Genomic DNA, 16,783 nt, shown 5'->3' with positions numbered 1-16,783 from the left:
GTAAAAGAGTCAACAATTTTTTTTAATTTTTTCAATTTCAAATTAGTAGACGTATAACCTTCAATTAGCAAACGAGAAAATTGAATATAATGCATATTTTTTTGTCGAACTGAAGGTTACACACATGCTTATTGAAAATGGGTAATAATACAAACGTTAAAAAAATTTATGGAGTCTCTTATTATTGATACGATTAATAATGGAAAAACAAGTATACTAAGAACATAATAATTCCTAATAAAATAATTGTGAATCAAATTTAGTAAGAAGAGGTTTTATGTTTGATTATGGAAACAATATAAGATATCAAATTATTAAACTAGGTGTAAACATTAACGGGTCTGGTCTAAGGTCTATTAATTTCCGCAAAACAAGTTTCGTTAAAGATCTAAAGTTCTTCAATTTTTATAAAATCGGTCCGGTGCGATCCAATACAAATACTCACCTCTACACTAAACTATTGTTTTTCTATTACTACCCATTATAGACAGTTTTGACGAACACATCTTACGTCTTCTTACAAATAAATTTTGATAAGTATTTTTTCCAATAAAAATTATAAAAAACAACTTTCCATCAAAGACACTACAAACATATACAACAATAAAAACAAAAGAATTTCAAAACAAATAAGAATACCAAAATCTATTATAAAATACAAGTTCTTTCGAATATTCGATACAAACAAAAGCTACATTTTTTAATTAATTTTTTTTCGGGTTAAATTTGAATCCGATTTCTTATAAACACTGGAACATACCGGACACTACAGCGCCTGCAGAAAGAACCGTGTCTTCCGTGTCACCGTCTCCCAAACAACAGGTGTACAGTCCTCCTTCCATTTCAATCATCTTTTTATCAAATTCAAATCTTATCTTGCCGGAAAATTTGCTAATGGCGAGTTCAACGTCGCCGATTGGCTTCTTTCCGGCTGAACAAACCAAAACCACAACCACAACCACAACCACATCAACTCAAGAAGACATGAAGAACACAGACGCCGTTGATTCCCCCCTACGTTCTAGAACCACCACTTCCACAAATCCTGCCACCGCCGCGAGGCGGAGAACCGCCATTAATGCAACGTCGGCGAAGACCTCCCCTAATTTATGCCGGTCGCAATCGTTCGGTCGTGAGATCGGACATGCTGCTAGTGAAACGTATTTGATTACTCGCCTTGCGTTCACTCTTCTTCGCTATCTCGGGTACAATTTCTTTGTTTTTGAATTTAGGGCTCTACAATTCTACTCCTTTCATCGTTTTATTGCAACCACGCAGTTTCGAGATCTTTGATTCGTAGTTTTGTGTAAAGTAATATCAGATTTGAGATACTTGTATGTCAGAATAACAACTTGCCACGTTTGTTGCAATTTTATATCGGATTGATGGAATACAATCCTTTTCAGTTGAGATTTTTCCTTATGTTTATCTTTCGTTTTCGTAGAGCTCTGTGATTTCTCAAGTAAACACTCACAGAGTCGTGTAGATTTTGGTATTCTGTTACTTTTCTGATTTAGAGGCATCTATCATAGATCATTACGATTCCTATCTTGTCAAATCATGATCTGAAATGAAGGAAATAAGATTAGTTTTTGGCAATAGTTGGCCATGGCTGTCAAAGTTTGGAATTGAAATCAAAATCAATGATCAATTGATGTGATTTTGTTCCATATTGAACATGAAACATGCTACCATGTGGACATATGAATACAAACAGTGTACCTAATTGCTTGAGATTGCTATCATAGCAAGATACCTACAAATACAATCAATGATTAGTTTTCTTGAAATTGTACTTTTGTTTTAGCAAATCCTTCTAATTTTACTGCATATTGTTATTCTTTTTTTGTTACATTATGTAATATATCTTATATTATTTCAGAAAATTCTTTCCTAATCATTTGCTTTCAATCAGGGTAGGCCGAAGGTGGATCTCAAGGCTTCTTGCCCTAGGTCTTTATGCAATGCTGCTAATGCCTGGTTTCCTTCAAGGTCTGTTTTTTGTTAACCTTTTCTCTTTATATAATCTAATTTTCACATATTAATCATGTTTAATCATTCCTTTTTACAGTTTTACATCAGTATTTCTTTTCAACCCAAATTCGAAGAAGCATAGTTTATGGAGATCAACCTAGAAACAGGTAATGTAAAATCTTGATTCATATTATCATATACCAACACAATTTATCTTTTTTTCTATTGACTTAATCATATATACTCAAAATAATAATAATAACAATTTCAGGTTGGATCTATACTTGCCAAAAAACATAGATAGCCCAAAGCCAGTTATTGTATTTGTGACTGGTGGAGCATGGATCATAGGGTAAGAAAGAAATATATATATATATATATATATATATATATATATATATATATATATATATATATATATATATATATATATATATAATCTTTTTAGTTTTATTCAAGTTTTAAATTATAAAATTGTGCTTTATTAACCTTTTTATGTTTGTTTTAATGTTGTAGATATAAAGGGTGGGGGTCCCTATTAGGATTTCAATTAGCAGAAAGAGATATCATTGTGACATGCATTGATTACAGGTGATCATATTCATCATCATACTTGATATGATGATGATGATGATGATGATTTTGTTAAAAACTATACAAAATTTGAATCTATATATCTTTCATGTAGGAACTTTCCTCAAGGTACAATCAGTGATATGGTTGAAGATGTTTCTAGAGGAATTTCATTTATTTGCAATAATATTGCTAATTATGGAGGTGATCCTAATAGGTATATATATTATATATTATATATTATATAAAATAAGTTATGGTGGATTTTAATAATACTTGATGACATCATCATATTTTTATGTAGGATATATTTAATGGGGCAATCTGCTGGGGCACATATATCTTCTTGTGTACTCTTGAAGCAGGCGATTATAGAATCTAAAGGAGGGCCCACATCCTGGAGTGTCTCTCAGATAAAAGCTTATTTTGGTTTATCTGGAGGGTAAGAAATAGCCCCTTTTTGGGGTTGTAATCTGTAAATTTTCTATTAGACAGGGACCATTTTTCTAATTTTTTTAAACTAATGGACCAAAGAGTATATACTATTTAAACACACGGACGGACCATTTCTATAAAAAATGTGAACGGACCTTTAAAAGTAAAAAATGTTAATGGACCTTTTCTGTAGATTACAGGGAGAGATTTTGTAATTTATTTTCTATACAGGGACCAAACTTGCCAACATACAAAAGTATTATGGCCAAAGCCTAAACCCAAAAGTAAATCTACAATGACCTTTTCTGTAAATTAAATGGAGAACTTTTGTAATTTATTTTATACATATGGACCAAACCTGGCAACATACGAAGGTATTGTGGCCAAAGTCTAAAACCCAAAAGTAAATCTACAACGACCTTTCCTGTAAATTAAATAGATAACTTTTGTAATTTATTTTCTATACAGGGACCAAACCTGCCAACATACCAAAGTATTGTGGCCTAAGTCTAAAACCCAAACGGAAATCTACAGGGACCTTTTTTGTAAATTAAATGAACAACTTTTGTAATTTATTTTCTACACATGGACTAAACCTGACAACATATAAAAGTATTGTGGCCAAAGTCTAAAACCCAAAGGTAAAGCTACAGGGACCTTTTCTGTAAATTAAATGGACAACTTTTGTAATTTATTTTCTACATAGGGACTAAACTTGCCAAAATACGAAACTATTGTGACCAAAGTCTAAAACCCAAAAATATGTACTATTCATATTTCATAGACTAGTTGCTTTTTATTATATATAATAATCATTGCGTAGATTTTTCAAAATACAGGAATAAATGAAAGTGAAAGAATGATGCTATAATAATAATTAATAAACAAAGAAATGAAATTAGATTTGCTATTTCTCAAAATACTACTTTCTTCAATCCACCAATTTATGAAATAATTTTTGTTTTTTTGCAATTTTTTTTATATAGGTACAACTTGACCAACTTAGTTGACCATTTTGATCAACGAGGCCTCTATCGCTCTATATTTCTAAGGTGTTAAATAATTTTATATCAATTAAATCTCATGATTCTATATTATTATCTTTTTATTTATTTATTAATTTTTTTTAAAAAAAAATAGTATAATGGAGGGGGATGAATCCCTTCAAGAATTTTCTCCTGAAATCCTTATCGAAGATCCAACTGCTAAAAACGCTGTTCCTCTCCTTCCTCATATTGTTCTTTTTCATGGAACTGAAGATTTTTCAATTCCACCAGATGCAAGGTGTGCTTTCATTGATTGTACTATCTGCTTTTTGTATTGTACGTTGAAAAATGTATATAGATTCATACTATAATTGGAAAGATTTTTTATAATAATATTTCTTTTGTAGTATAACGTATGTAGATGCTTTAAAGAGAGCTGGAGCAAAAGCTGAGCTAATACTGTATGAGGGAAAAACTCATACAGATTTATTTATTCAAGTAAGTTTATTTTATTCCTATAATAAAAAACATTACAATTAAAAAAAAAAAATTGAAATTGGGTTAAATAAATAAATAAATTTAGGATGCTTTAAGAGGTGGGAAAGAGGAGCTATTTGATTACATAGTGGATTATTTACATGCGGGTGATACGGAAGCACTTGCTAACGATGCAATGGCGCCTCCACGTAGACGACTTTGCCCTGAGCCTTTGTTGAAATTAGCTGGCCTTGTCAGTCCTTTTTAAATAATTATTTTATTTATGTAACTTTATTTTCCAAACAAGTTTATTTATGGGAAAAGACTAGTGGTATTTGTTTATGTATGTATTTTTTTTTTTTTGCTAAAGGAATTTTTGGATGTGTATTTAATGTAGTTTGTGTTTTGAGGAATTTACCTTAATGACCAAAAAAGAGAAAATGACAAAAATAGCCAATTATACTAATTGCATTACAAAAATAGCCAAAAAAAATCGGGATTACAAATTTAACCACCCATTTCGCAGGTGAGAAGGCCCCATCTGCGAAATGGGCATCTCATCTGCGAAAGTACAAGTGCCTGAAGCACAGCTGTGCTTCAGGCACTTGTACTTTCGCAGATCAGAATTTTTTTTTTTTTTTTAAATTTTCCGGTATAAATAGGGGTAATTTCGCAGATGGAATAGGTCCCATCTGCGAAATCCTCTGATCCTATCTGCGAAATGATGAATTTTATTTTATTTTATTTTATTTATTTTTTTTTTTTTAAGGTTGGTTGACTGCGAAATGAATTGGTTTGACTACGAAATTGCCTTTGCTATATAAAAATTTTTGTAGAAAAAAAATCATTTTGGTTGTTATTTGGTTTGTGAAATACTCTCTATCTCTACAATTTGCTCAAAAAATGATTGAATATTTGGTTTGTCTTGTAACCGGTGGGAGATGGCAAGTTAATGGAACTAATCTGGAATACATAAGTCCACAGGGAGGTATTTCTGAATTTGTTTTGATATTTTCTGAGTATATTAGTTATAGTGATTTTGTATCTATGGTAAGAAGCAAAATTGGTTTGTTAGACAAATATAGAATTAGTCTTCGTTTCCACCATCCTGAATTAAATTATTATATAGCTATAGTTGAAGACGTGGATGTTAGAATGTTGATAAACGTAATCAAATGTAGTGGAGGAAGGGTTGTGAAAGTGTTTGTGGTGGTTGATGAAGTTGAGGAGGTTAATGGGGGCGGTGAAATTGGAAACGAAGTTGATGGTAATTTATGCAGTTTTAAAGGGAGCAACGATCCGATAGGTACTTTCAATACTCCTAGTGTACCTCAGTTTCACAGTGTTGCTGAAAATGTTAATGTTAGTTATTCACCTATTCAATATGTGGATCCCGAGAATTACAAGTATGTTGGTGATGATGATGTTGGTACATATCTTAATCATGTTGGTGGTCGTTGTGATGATGTTGCCGAACAAGAAGTTAAACTTATGAATAGGCGTGTGGTAGATAAAACTAAAAAGAAAAAAAATTCAACTCAAAAAAATGAAAAAAATCATGTTTACGGGCATTATGTTGATGTTGGTGATGTATGTTTAGATATAACCGAGCTACAAAGTAATTCCGATAGAGATGAGTTGGGTGATGAAGTTAAAGCTAAGTATCCCGATAACCTTTTTTACGGTATGCCCCCTGTACCAGCATGGCCAGTTGATAATAATGAAGATATCCCAACACAGATGGTAGACATTAATCTTCAAAAGATTCAATGTGAGAGTATATTTAAAAACAAAGAACTTTTAAAGCGGTGTATTGGTAAAAAAATGTCTTCGAGAAGGTTTCCAGACGAGGACAAGTAGATCCACCAAATCAAGGTATGAAGCTGTGTGTGTTTCGAAAAATTGTTCTTGGTTACTAAGAGCAAAAGCAATTAAAAATACTGATGGACTTTTCCAAGTGAATAAATTTGTTGATGTACACACATGTTCTTCAACATTGTTGCAACCTAATCATCGACAAGCAAACAAATATGTTTTGGGTGAATATGTTGCTGATGTTTTGGCTGAAGACTATAGTAGAGTTTATCGGGGAAAAGAAATTGTTAATGATATGAATGCTCAATTGAATATCAATATCTCATACCATCAGGCATGGCGTGCGAAGCAATATGCATTGTTGTCGTTAAGGGGTACGAAAGAGGATTCTTTTACCAAACTTCCGGCGTATTGTCACAACTTGGCCAAACATAATCCGGGTACTGTCACACATATTAAAACAGATGCTGATGATCGGTTTGAGTTTTTGTACGTCGCACTCGGTTGCTCGGTTAGTATTATCATGTCCTAATTTTTTTTTAATATTTATTTTGGTGTATTTGAATAGATATACAATGTATTGTAGGTACGAGCTTTTGTCAATTTTTGTAAGCCGACCCTAGTAGTAGATGGAGCTCACCTAAAGGGCGAGTTCAAAGGTACCATGCTACTTGCAGTTACTAAGGACGGACAAAATCAAATATTACCGGTTGCATATGGTATATGCAAAAATGAGTGTACTGATTCTTGGACATGGTTTTTTCAAAAACTACGTGATTGCATAGGAAATATGCAGGAGCTTACAATTATATCTGATAGGTCTCCATCTATAGCAACATCCGTTGCCAACATTTTTCCTCACGCTCATCATGGAATATGTGGTGTCCATTTGTATTTCAACATAGTATCTAGATTCGGCAAGAGTAAGATGGTTAAAGGAATTTTTTGGGAGGCGTGTAGGGCGTACACAGTTGATGCTTTTGATGCTGCCATGGATGTTATGAAAAAGACAAAAGAACCAGTATGGGAGTACTTAAAAAGTATAAATCCAGAAACCTGGTCAAGGGCACATTTTAAAGGGAACCGATACAATCTTATGTCGTCCAACAGTGCGGAGTCTATAAATGCATTATCTAGACACGCACGTAAGGTGCCAATACTTATGTTGATTGATTTTTTTCGTGCTACAATGCAACAATGGTGGTTTCAAAGACGTAACTTTGCAGGTATTACGTAAATTTGTAATATTAATGTTTTATTAGTTTCGATGTTATTGATTTTAACTTCTTCATTTTGGCTGTTTTTTTAGCGGAAGCAACAACAACCCTTACCCCTTGGGCGGATGAAGTTGTAAAAGAAAACAAGAAAATTTTTACCAAATGGGATGTTTGCATGATCTCAAATACGAAATGCAAGGTCAAAAAGGGGGCACAAAATGTGATTGTTGATTTTCAACATATGACATGTACATGTAGGCATTGGCAACTTGATGGGATACCTTGTGGTCATGTCATAAGATGTTTAACAGTGAACAATTACCAAGACTGCTCGAGGTTTGCATTAAATGCTTACTTTACCGAAACACTGAGGAAAACATATGAGGAATCAATAAACCCTCTGCCGAAGCCATCCGAATGGGAGATCCCCGATGATTTGATGATTGTTAAGCCACCTATAATGGATAAACGTCAGCCAGGCAGGCCAAGAAACACAGACCGCATTCCATCCCAAGGCGAGGGTCCAATTATAAAAGAGTGTTCTACATGTGGTCAACTAGGACACACGAGAAATAATTGTACTGGAAGGGCGTCTGGTAGCAGAGCAGGTCACATAATTTCTACTGCAGAAATGGCATATAATATTGGTGGTTCAGCGGGTTGCTCACAAACCCATAACGCTGATTTTGATATAAAACAACCTTGAAATTAAGAGTAATGACGAGTTGTTAGCTTATTATGTATTGTAATATTTTTATTAACTCTTACAAGACATTGCTATGCTTTCATATTTTAGTTAAGTTTGTTGATTATAACAATGAATGAAGCCTTTATATTATAAAATATAGTTTGCAGATTTATTTTAACAGTTACAACATGTTATTTAAAAAAAAACAACAAACGATCCTTTGGCAAGCTAATCTGTTTCATGATAATATTACAACAACTTTATAACTAATTTTTAAACTCAGGGAACTGCAACGGGTACTTCTCTTTCTCCATCGTTATATAGTCATCCCTAATTCTCATTTTGTCTTCGAAACGATCCTTTTTTACCATAATGTGTATCAACTGCTCATCCTTCTCAGCAAGCCGTTTTTCAGTCGTTTTGATTGCCTTCTTACTCTTTTTTATCCAATCTTTATGCTCTTTGATTTTGTTTTTATTGAGGTCAATCCATTCTTCAGCTTGTTTGCATTCCGAACCTATATCATTAGCAAGTTGAGTGAGAAGTCGGGATGACTCTTTGTCCTCTTCTTGTTGTGCTTCAGCCTTCTTTAATTCTTCAAAATTTTCATGTGACATATATGACCCGGCTGAAGAGGGTGTAAAAAAAGGGTCTACCGAATCACAGTAGTAACAATCTACTTCGTTGCATGAGCAAATTTCGAATTTGTGTGAGGAACTCATAATAAAATCGATGTTGTATTAAACTGGAGCAATAAGTGGTATTTATACATACTAGACAGTAATGAGAAGTCCAACTTTGAAATGACTAGACAGTAATGACAAGTCACTGTAGTAACCTGCACATCCCAGTGGGTCCCTTAAGTGACAAGAGATAAATGATAGTTTGACATGACAAAACACTGCATAAAGCTGAAATTCGTAGTCCAAATATAACCATTTCGTAGTCAAAGTATTATTTCATAGTCTATTTATTTATATAAATAGATGTTTAAGATCTATAAACCAAACACCCAAATCACCTAAACGAAACGAATTCCCATTATTAGAAATGTCGTCGAATGCAGCAAGTTCTTCGAATGAATTACCTGGTTCCAATTCTGAAAGGCCATGGACGACAAACGAGGTGTTACTTCTAACACGGTGCTGGCTAAGTGTTAAGGATGGTGAACCGTTACTTGCTCCCCCGCATTGCCTAATTGGTGATGAATGGAGTCGCATCACATCTTTGTTTAACCATGAGATGGGAGAAGGGCAAAAAAGAGAAAAATCAGATGTTGTTACTAAGTGGACGGATGTAAAGGAGGAAGTGACATGGTTCAATCGAGCATGTAGTTATGCGAAACGTAACAATGTTCGTTGTCGTGACGAAGAAGAGTTCTTGGAAGTTGTTACAGAGTTTTACATCTTTGAGCATGAAGGCAGAGACTTCGAATATGAGGAAGTTTGGAAGGTTGTTAGAGATAAACAGTATTTCAAGTAGACCGCTCTAATTTGTGTTAAGAATAAGCCATGGACTTGTGTTTTACGTTAATGCTTTGTTCGTATTATGTTGTTTTTTTCATGTAATTGTTGTGATGTTTTAATGGTTCATGGAATCTTGTTACTAATGTATTCTAATATATTTTGATAACTAATTCAATGGCCATTTATTAACTCAAGTTAATCATACGAGTTTCTCACATAATAAACTAATATATATATATATATATATATATATATATATATATATATATATATATATATATATATATATATATATATATTAACTCAACTTAATCATACGAGTTTCTCACATACTAAACTAAAATATATTTTAAACATATGAAACACATACGAATTACATACGAAATACATGAAAATAACCTAGTACTCACATAATAAACAAAAATAGATTTTAAACAAACGAAATACATACGAAATACATAAGAAATACATGAAAATAACCTAGTACATGAAAATAACCTAGTACTGAAATAATAAACTAAAATAGATTTTAAACAAACGGGATATATTTCAAAATATTCCAAGGGGCTTCAAACTGGAATTCCAACCCGTTACTTAATGACTTGTATTCCTCCTTAGCAGCTTCCAAGATGACATCCTCAGTAGCATTTAGACGGGCGTCGTCAATTTTGGTATAAAGATCGTTGAATAATAGAACTTCGGTTTTCATTTCATACCATCTTGCTAAGATGTCTAGTTCGTCACGATCGTTTCTTGTAGCCATTCGGTTTGCAGCATTGAAAATATTTGTTAGACGGCTCCAAAACATTGGATCATTCAACTTGCTTGTCTCGTACACATGAATATAAGCATGTGTAAGAACCAAGAACTCTTCATTGCTCCATGATATAGAAGTCATTTGGATTGAAACAAAGAGGGTAGAATCTAAAAAACAATATTTGAACAACTATATTGGTTAATTTAATAACGTTTTGCGTGTAACTTAGGGTCAATTTATAGTAGTTTCTACACAAAATCGCAGTTCAAACTTCTAATATGTCTGCAATTCATAGTCAAAATTAACTGACGAATGCAGTGTACTATACTTATAACACAACAGATCACTGTTCGAGTTGACAATTCATCCCCAGTTGAATGACAACACAATACATTGCTGTTTGAGTTGACAACTCATTGCACCAGGAAAGTAAGGAGTCTTTTTGTTGTATGTGTCTAGTCGTTACTATTTAATAAACGTCCATTTCTTTTAATGTATGTTGTTCCCTCAATAGCCAATATTTAGAAAGCAATAAAATAAAACCGGGGTACATAAATAACTAACACATAATACGACATAAAAAATAAACTGGGTACATGGATAACTAATACGTAACACAGCAGTAAAATAAAAACGGAGTACATAAAAAACTAATACATAATACTACATAAAACATAAATGTGCTACATGAATAACTACTGCATTGAGGGAGGTAACAGGACCACCGTTTCATTTGGTATTTCCCAATGCTCATATGATGGTATACCATTCACCAACTCAGATCCATATGCAACTCGATACACATAATTAGTGAACTTGTATTCAACCATTCTCTGAATGGACTCAGATGTACGGGTTCTTAGACATGCTATAGCGTGACCACATGGTATACCGCTTTTTTGCCATTTACCACAACTACATACCCTTCGTTCAAGTTGTACGTTGTTGGTGGCACGTCGGGCATCATCTAAAACTTCAAAGACTTCCCATATGTTACCGCCAGAGCCTTTTAGGTTCGCAAAGGCTTTCGTATTCATTAAACTAAAATCATGCTGCAAAAAAAAACACAAAAACAAATTAGATAACTAAAATATATACTTTTTTTTAAATATATTACGAACTGCAAATACTTTCTTAATTACTAATATATATATTTCCGATAAAAAACAATAACATACACATATATAAACAATTTTCCAAGTTATACAACAAATATATTTACGATAGATCACAATATCATACATAATTATATAAATATTTTCAACTTAAACATATTTTCAACTTAAACAAATTTTCAACTTAAACGACAAATATATAAACAATTTTTATCTTTCTAATTAAAACTAACATTATATAACCATAACCATATAAACAAAAAAATTTAAAAATAAAACGACAACCAAACTAACAATTTTGCAAGTTATACGACTACTTTATACAAATTTTTCAACTTATACGACAAATAAAAACAATTTCTAACAATATATATACGACAAATTTTCAACTTATAAATGTTATACGACAAATATATATACAGTTTATATAAACAATTATAGGATAAAAATTTACAACATTTCAGGTTATACAACAACTAAAAAAACTACAAAAATAACAAATTGTAAACATTATCCACGCAGTCTCTACTTGTCTCTACTTGCATTTAAACTTCAAGTATACTAAAAATATACTAAAACTATCAAACACAACAAAATTACCCTTTTTTAACACTAAATAATACAACAATTGATAAAAAAAAATAACTTTAAACATTAAAAGAGTTAAAATCTAACCATATTTGCGGGATTGTTGACATAATCCTCCATTTTCTTCAAAAACTAGCCAAAATTCCGAGAGAAGCCCAAAGTTAGAGAGAGTTTTTGTGTAGAGAATGGTGAAAATGAAAAAAAAAAAAAAGCGTTTTTATACCTAAAAAACACTCATTTCGCAGGTGAGAAGGCCCCATCTGCGAAATGGGCATCTCATCTGCGAAAGTACAAGTGCCTGAAGCACAGCTGTGCTTCAGGCACTTGTACTTTCGCAGATGAGATGCCCATTTCGCAGATGGGGCCTTCTCACCTGCGAAATGGGTGGTTAAATTTGTAATCCCGATTTTTTTTGGCTATTTTTGTAATGCAATTAATATAATTGGCTATTTTTGTCATTTTCTCACCAAAAAAAGAAGTGTTGCATAATGAACACATAAAATAGAATTTCAGGAGATAATGGCCATGTTAGAAAATTAGGGATTAGGTAGAAAATTTTATGAAGCAATGCGGAAATTTTATAATAATTCACTTTGCCTCTTTTAGTTCTAAATAATCTTTAAAAATATATTGTCATCGTATAATGAGTGAGATGGGAAACAGGCAACAAGTTGTACCGTTAAGCCTTTTTAAATAGTAAAACTAATTCTTTTAAAGACTACATCCGAAGATCTAGGGATATATAACATTACTATGCATGATTTGTTGTATTCTTTTAAGAAGTTCTATTGCATCCGGCGCGAGGAAACCAAACGTATCAAATGCAAATTCTATGAATACGTGTTGATTTTCTATGCACGATCTCTCATGTTTGGTGATTTTGGATGTAGTTGCTTTTAAAGCAACATGTCCCGCCGTGAAACCCCCAACCCTCAGGCCCACGAAAGGGGATACCCCTGTAAGATCCACATATGCGTGTTTCCCTCCGACCTATCCAAAAATCAAAATGTCAGCCAGTCTGAAGGTTGACCTTCTTTCTGTCAGGTCAGTCAAAAAGTTAACAGGTGCCTATTTCTTAGCGAAAACCCCAACACGCTTAAATATGTCAAACAAAACATCCCTAACTATATCGTGCACAATAGACATCGACATAAACATTTTTAGTGTCAGTTTGTTGCCAATGAGAATTAAGGAGATTGGCATGGTGTTTGGCATGGATTGGCTCGGAACTAATAATGAAAAGATTTTATGTGGAATTTCATACGGTCATTTAACACATCAGATAACATAGCTAAGGTTCATATTATTTCTTGAAACGATTACATAGGTATTCAAGTTCACTTTATACTAGGTCCCTTATAATAGGCTACACTACATGATACTATCTATATGGCTACTTCCACGGACTGACAAGTCAAGTTATGCCGACCGACAAGTCAGTTACGTGGACTGTCAAATTACTTCCGTAGATTGCCAAGTCAGTTAGAAAGGTTGTGATCGTATTCATGGACAACATCCTTATTTACTCGAAGAACGAAAAAATCACAAAAAACACTTGTGACAAATATTGTAAGTCCTGAAAAAAGAACACATTTATGCTAAGTTTTCAAAGAATGACTTTTGGTTACGGGAGATTCAATTCTTAGGACATGTTGTCTCCCAAGAAGGTATTACAGTTAATCCATCAAATATTGAAGAGGTGATGAAATAGGAATCCCTAAAAACACCAACTGATGTTCGAAGTTTTCTTGATCTATCCGGATATTATTGGCGATTTATTCAAAAAAATTCTTGTATACTTGTACCTCTCACATCATTGACAAGAAAAGAAGTCAAGTTCTTGTGGGACAAGAAACAAGAAGGAACATTTTCCCTATCGAAACAAAAGTTATGTAAAACACTCTTACCATTGTCCAAAGGAACATATATCTTTGTAGTTTATAGTGATACATTTAGTAAAGGCCTTAGGTGTACTTATGCAAAGGAGAAAAATAATTGTGTATACTTCTAGGCAATTAAATGATACAAAGTTTATCCGACCCCTAGTTTTGAAGGATTTTCGATACTAGTTCATTTTGATTCCAATACCGAGCCAAACCCTAGTTTTGAAGTTATTGCTAATTTAAGTGTGCATGTACTTTTGGCTTTGTAAGTTGTATTTTCCAAAATCAGTTCTAAAATGAAATTTGTACGAAGTATAGTAGCATCTATTGGTTTGATTGTCGGGTCATACAAATTCTATCTTTCAATTTTGGTAGTTTCGGGTTCTATCTAATTCCGATATGTAGCTCACCCCTTAAATCTGGTAAAATCAAATGTTAAATACAAAATTAAAAGGCATTATCTGAATATCCCTCAAATATAATATTTAATGCCAAAAAAAAAACAAAACATTTGGATGAAAGAGCCGAAGCAACTACACAAATGGAGAAGGAAAGTAGCGTATGTCAGGAGCTAAATTAGACTTTAATTTAGCTTTTAGATTACGTACTTGTTAACAAGATTCCACAAGCGTATGTGGTCCAAAGCGACATTATTTTAGAATTTTAATTTGATTTTGTTTTAATAGTAAGATTCATTCTCACTTTTTCAGGATTTTGGTTTGATTTTAGGATTTTCTTGAATGATTCCTTGACCTAAAAGGTTATGAACAAAAAAAGAATACTTTTTTATAATGTCCACAAAAACAATGTCATATGAACACAAAATAAAAATGTAACAAAACAAACACGCCCTTAGATATTTGTAGCAATGGTAGAAAAAATGACTAGACAATTTGATATATCCATAACATATGAATTACAATTACAAGATATAACGTGAAATTGTTGTCGAAGTAAAATTGATATTCAGCTATGCACTTCTATATTTTTCGTAATTTTTTTAATGTAATTTAACACAGACAGTTATGTATTTTGAAAAAAAAAATTAATATTTAAGTGTTCCGATTAAGTTTTATCTATTTTTGTCTTGCATTCACACACTAGGGACATAACTCACACTCAAATACCAATTCCCATCTAAAACACATCAATTAATATTTGCTTTGATTTTTAAATAACAGTTAATCATTCAAGAAATTCTACCCTAATAAATGAAAATGTTATTGCCACTTGTCATTCTCTTATTTATTTGACCACATGTCATTTTGTCATAATTTTGAAATATATTTATTTTCCACTTGTCAATTACTTCATTATTCATTTCCACTATATTATTAATTTAGTTTCCATAAATTAAACATACTATAATAACTATTAATTTCAAATTTCAAATTTCAAAATTGAAATTTCAATTTCAATTTCAAATAAATTTACACTTTAAACAAATGTATTTAACATTTTATTATAATAAATCGTTTAGTACACGGGTCTAACAATTAAACACATAATTTTAATTAATTTATTTTTTGCATGTTTTTTTTCATAATTTTCACTTATTTCATATTTCAAATTCAAATAAACTCTTCATTTAATCGCTCCTATTTAACATTATGTTTTAATTAACCCGTATAATATACGGGTTTCAGAAGTAGTTAATACTAATAAACCAACATTGATTCGTTAATACTTATAAACAAAACAAAAAAAAAATGTAAAGTATTAACCCAAAGCCACTCTGTGGTGAACCACGAGTATGTTTGAGATTACTTAAAAACAACTTTTAAACTTTTTATTTTTCAAAAAATCAAAAAAAATACAAAAGATGTTTTTCAAGTTAAAAAGTTTTTTTTAAACAATTTTTGAGCAAAGGAAAAAAAAGGCTGATTTTAAAAGTCATAAAAATGTGACTTTTGGGACTTTGTATTTTTTAAAAACAACTTTTTGTCTTTTTACTTCCAAACACATTTTAAACCATAACTTTTAGGAAAATACCTTTGACAAAAAGTCATTTTTATAAAAAGGACTTTAGAGCTAAATAATTATCCCAAACACCCCCTACGGATCATTTTTTTTGGGGGGAGGGGGGGTTTCTATCTGTAATACTGATACTACGTATCTGAGACCAAAATTAGAAAATTCATAAATAGTGAAAGTAAACCCAACTGGACCCTAACCCAAGGTGATTGACGATGGAGTCCAAGACCAAAAAATGAAAAAAAAAAAAAAAAAAAAAAAAAAAAAACTAACCCGAAATCGAAAGAGAGAATTGCTTCCAAGCATCAAAAAACAGGTATAAACACATACATAACATATATAACATACCCAACTCCCAAATCAAAATAAATACTTTGTTGAAATCGATGGTTGGATGCAACGAAACAACCATCCGCATCGTTTTGAAACCTCAAAAACCACTGCACCGACAAACCACAAAATTCTTAGAAGCAAAGAAAAGACGAAGAAGAAATCAGAAATTAAGGGATATGCGAAGGCAAAGGGGAATGATAATCAGTTTAATGGTGACGAATGTCTCATATTTAAGTGACAATAAAACATTGCATAAGTAAAACTGAGAAAAAACAAAATACTATGGTCAAAACGAGAATTATAGAAAATCATTGTTCCTAAGTGAGAGGGGATTTAATATATGTGTATACTAATAAATAAAACATATTAATAAAAGTTATAATTTTGGATATCAAATATCAAAAATATCCGAAGCTTTATAAAATAACTATCTGAATCCAAAAAAACGGATATCCAAAATTTAGGGTAAATTTTGTTCGGATTTTCAAATAAATATATTTTT

The 16,783-nt window shown here is 32.0% G+C and overlaps 3 protein-coding genes across 3 annotated transcripts; 2 read left to right on the top strand and 1 right to left on the bottom strand.

Annotated features, from left to right (window-relative positions):
* Nucleotides 1–739: 739 nt before the first annotated feature.
* LOC111896326 (probable isoprenylcysteine alpha-carbonyl methylesterase ICMEL2) lies at nt 740–4,832 on the top strand. Its single transcript, XM_023892337.3, has 11 exons — nt 740–1,205; nt 1,916–1,992; nt 2,072–2,141; nt 2,246–2,326; nt 2,491–2,565; nt 2,663–2,764; nt 2,852–2,989; nt 3,969–4,034; nt 4,123–4,266; nt 4,376–4,466; nt 4,552–4,832. The coding sequence occupies exons 1-11, from the start codon at nt 895–897 to the stop codon at nt 4,711–4,713; spliced, it is 1,317 nt and encodes a 438-aa protein (XP_023748105.1). The 5' UTR covers nt 740–894; the 3' UTR covers nt 4,714–4,832.
* A 372-nt stretch (nt 4,833–5,204) lies between these two features.
* On the top strand, nt 5,205–8,386 carry LOC128133055 (uncharacterized). The gene is made up of 2 exons (XM_052770066.1): nt 5,205–6,771; nt 6,847–8,386. Exon 1 carries the CDS (start codon nt 5,349–5,351, stop codon nt 6,303–6,305), a length of 957 nt encoding a protein of 318 aa, XP_052626026.1. The 5' UTR covers nt 5,205–5,348; the 3' UTR covers nt 6,306–6,771; nt 6,847–8,386.
* A 2,463-nt stretch (nt 8,387–10,849) lies between these two features.
* On the bottom strand, nt 10,850–12,278 carry LOC128133054 (uncharacterized). Its single transcript, XM_052770065.1, has 2 exons — nt 12,179–12,278; nt 10,850–11,440 (listed from the first exon to the last, which is right to left on the bottom strand). Exons 1-2 carry the CDS (start codon nt 12,209–12,211, stop codon nt 11,084–11,086), a joined length of 390 nt encoding a protein of 129 aa, XP_052626025.1. The 5' UTR covers nt 12,212–12,278; the 3' UTR covers nt 10,850–11,083.
* Between the last annotated feature and the right edge of the window lie 4,505 nt (nt 12,279–16,783).

The sequence above is a fragment of the Lactuca sativa genome, chromosome 3, assembly GCF_002870075.4.
Source record: "Lactuca sativa cultivar Salinas chromosome 3, Lsat_Salinas_v11, whole genome shotgun sequence".
NCBI classification, from domain to species: domain Eukaryota; kingdom Viridiplantae; phylum Streptophyta; class Magnoliopsida; order Asterales; family Asteraceae; genus Lactuca; species Lactuca sativa.
This window is presented reverse-complemented; position numbering and strand designations above follow the sequence as displayed.

Excerpts from the sequence above, each read along its gene's own strand:
- LOC128133055 (XM_052770066.1), top strand. The coding sequence starts at position 5,349 with ATGATTGAATATTTGGTTTGTCTTGTAACCGGTGGGAGATGGCAAGTT.
- LOC128133054 (XM_052770065.1), bottom strand. The coding sequence starts at position 12,211 with ATGGAGGATTATGTCAACAATCCCGCAAATATG. Across the intron at positions 11,441-12,178 it reads TCAACAATCCCGCAAATATG|CATGATTTTAGTTTAATGAA; the intron begins GTTAGATTTTAA and ends TTTTTTTTGCAG.
- LOC111896326 (XM_023892337.3), top strand. The coding sequence starts at position 895 with ATGGCGAGTTCAACGTCGCCGATTGGCTTCTTTCCGGCTGAACAAACC. Across the intron at positions 2,142-2,245 it reads GGAGATCAACCTAGAAACAG|GTTGGATCTATACTTGCCAA; the intron begins GTAATGTAAAAT and ends TAACAATTTCAG. Across the intron at positions 2,765-2,851 it reads TATGGAGGTGATCCTAATAG|GATATATTTAATGGGGCAAT; the intron begins GTATATATATTA and ends ATTTTTATGTAG.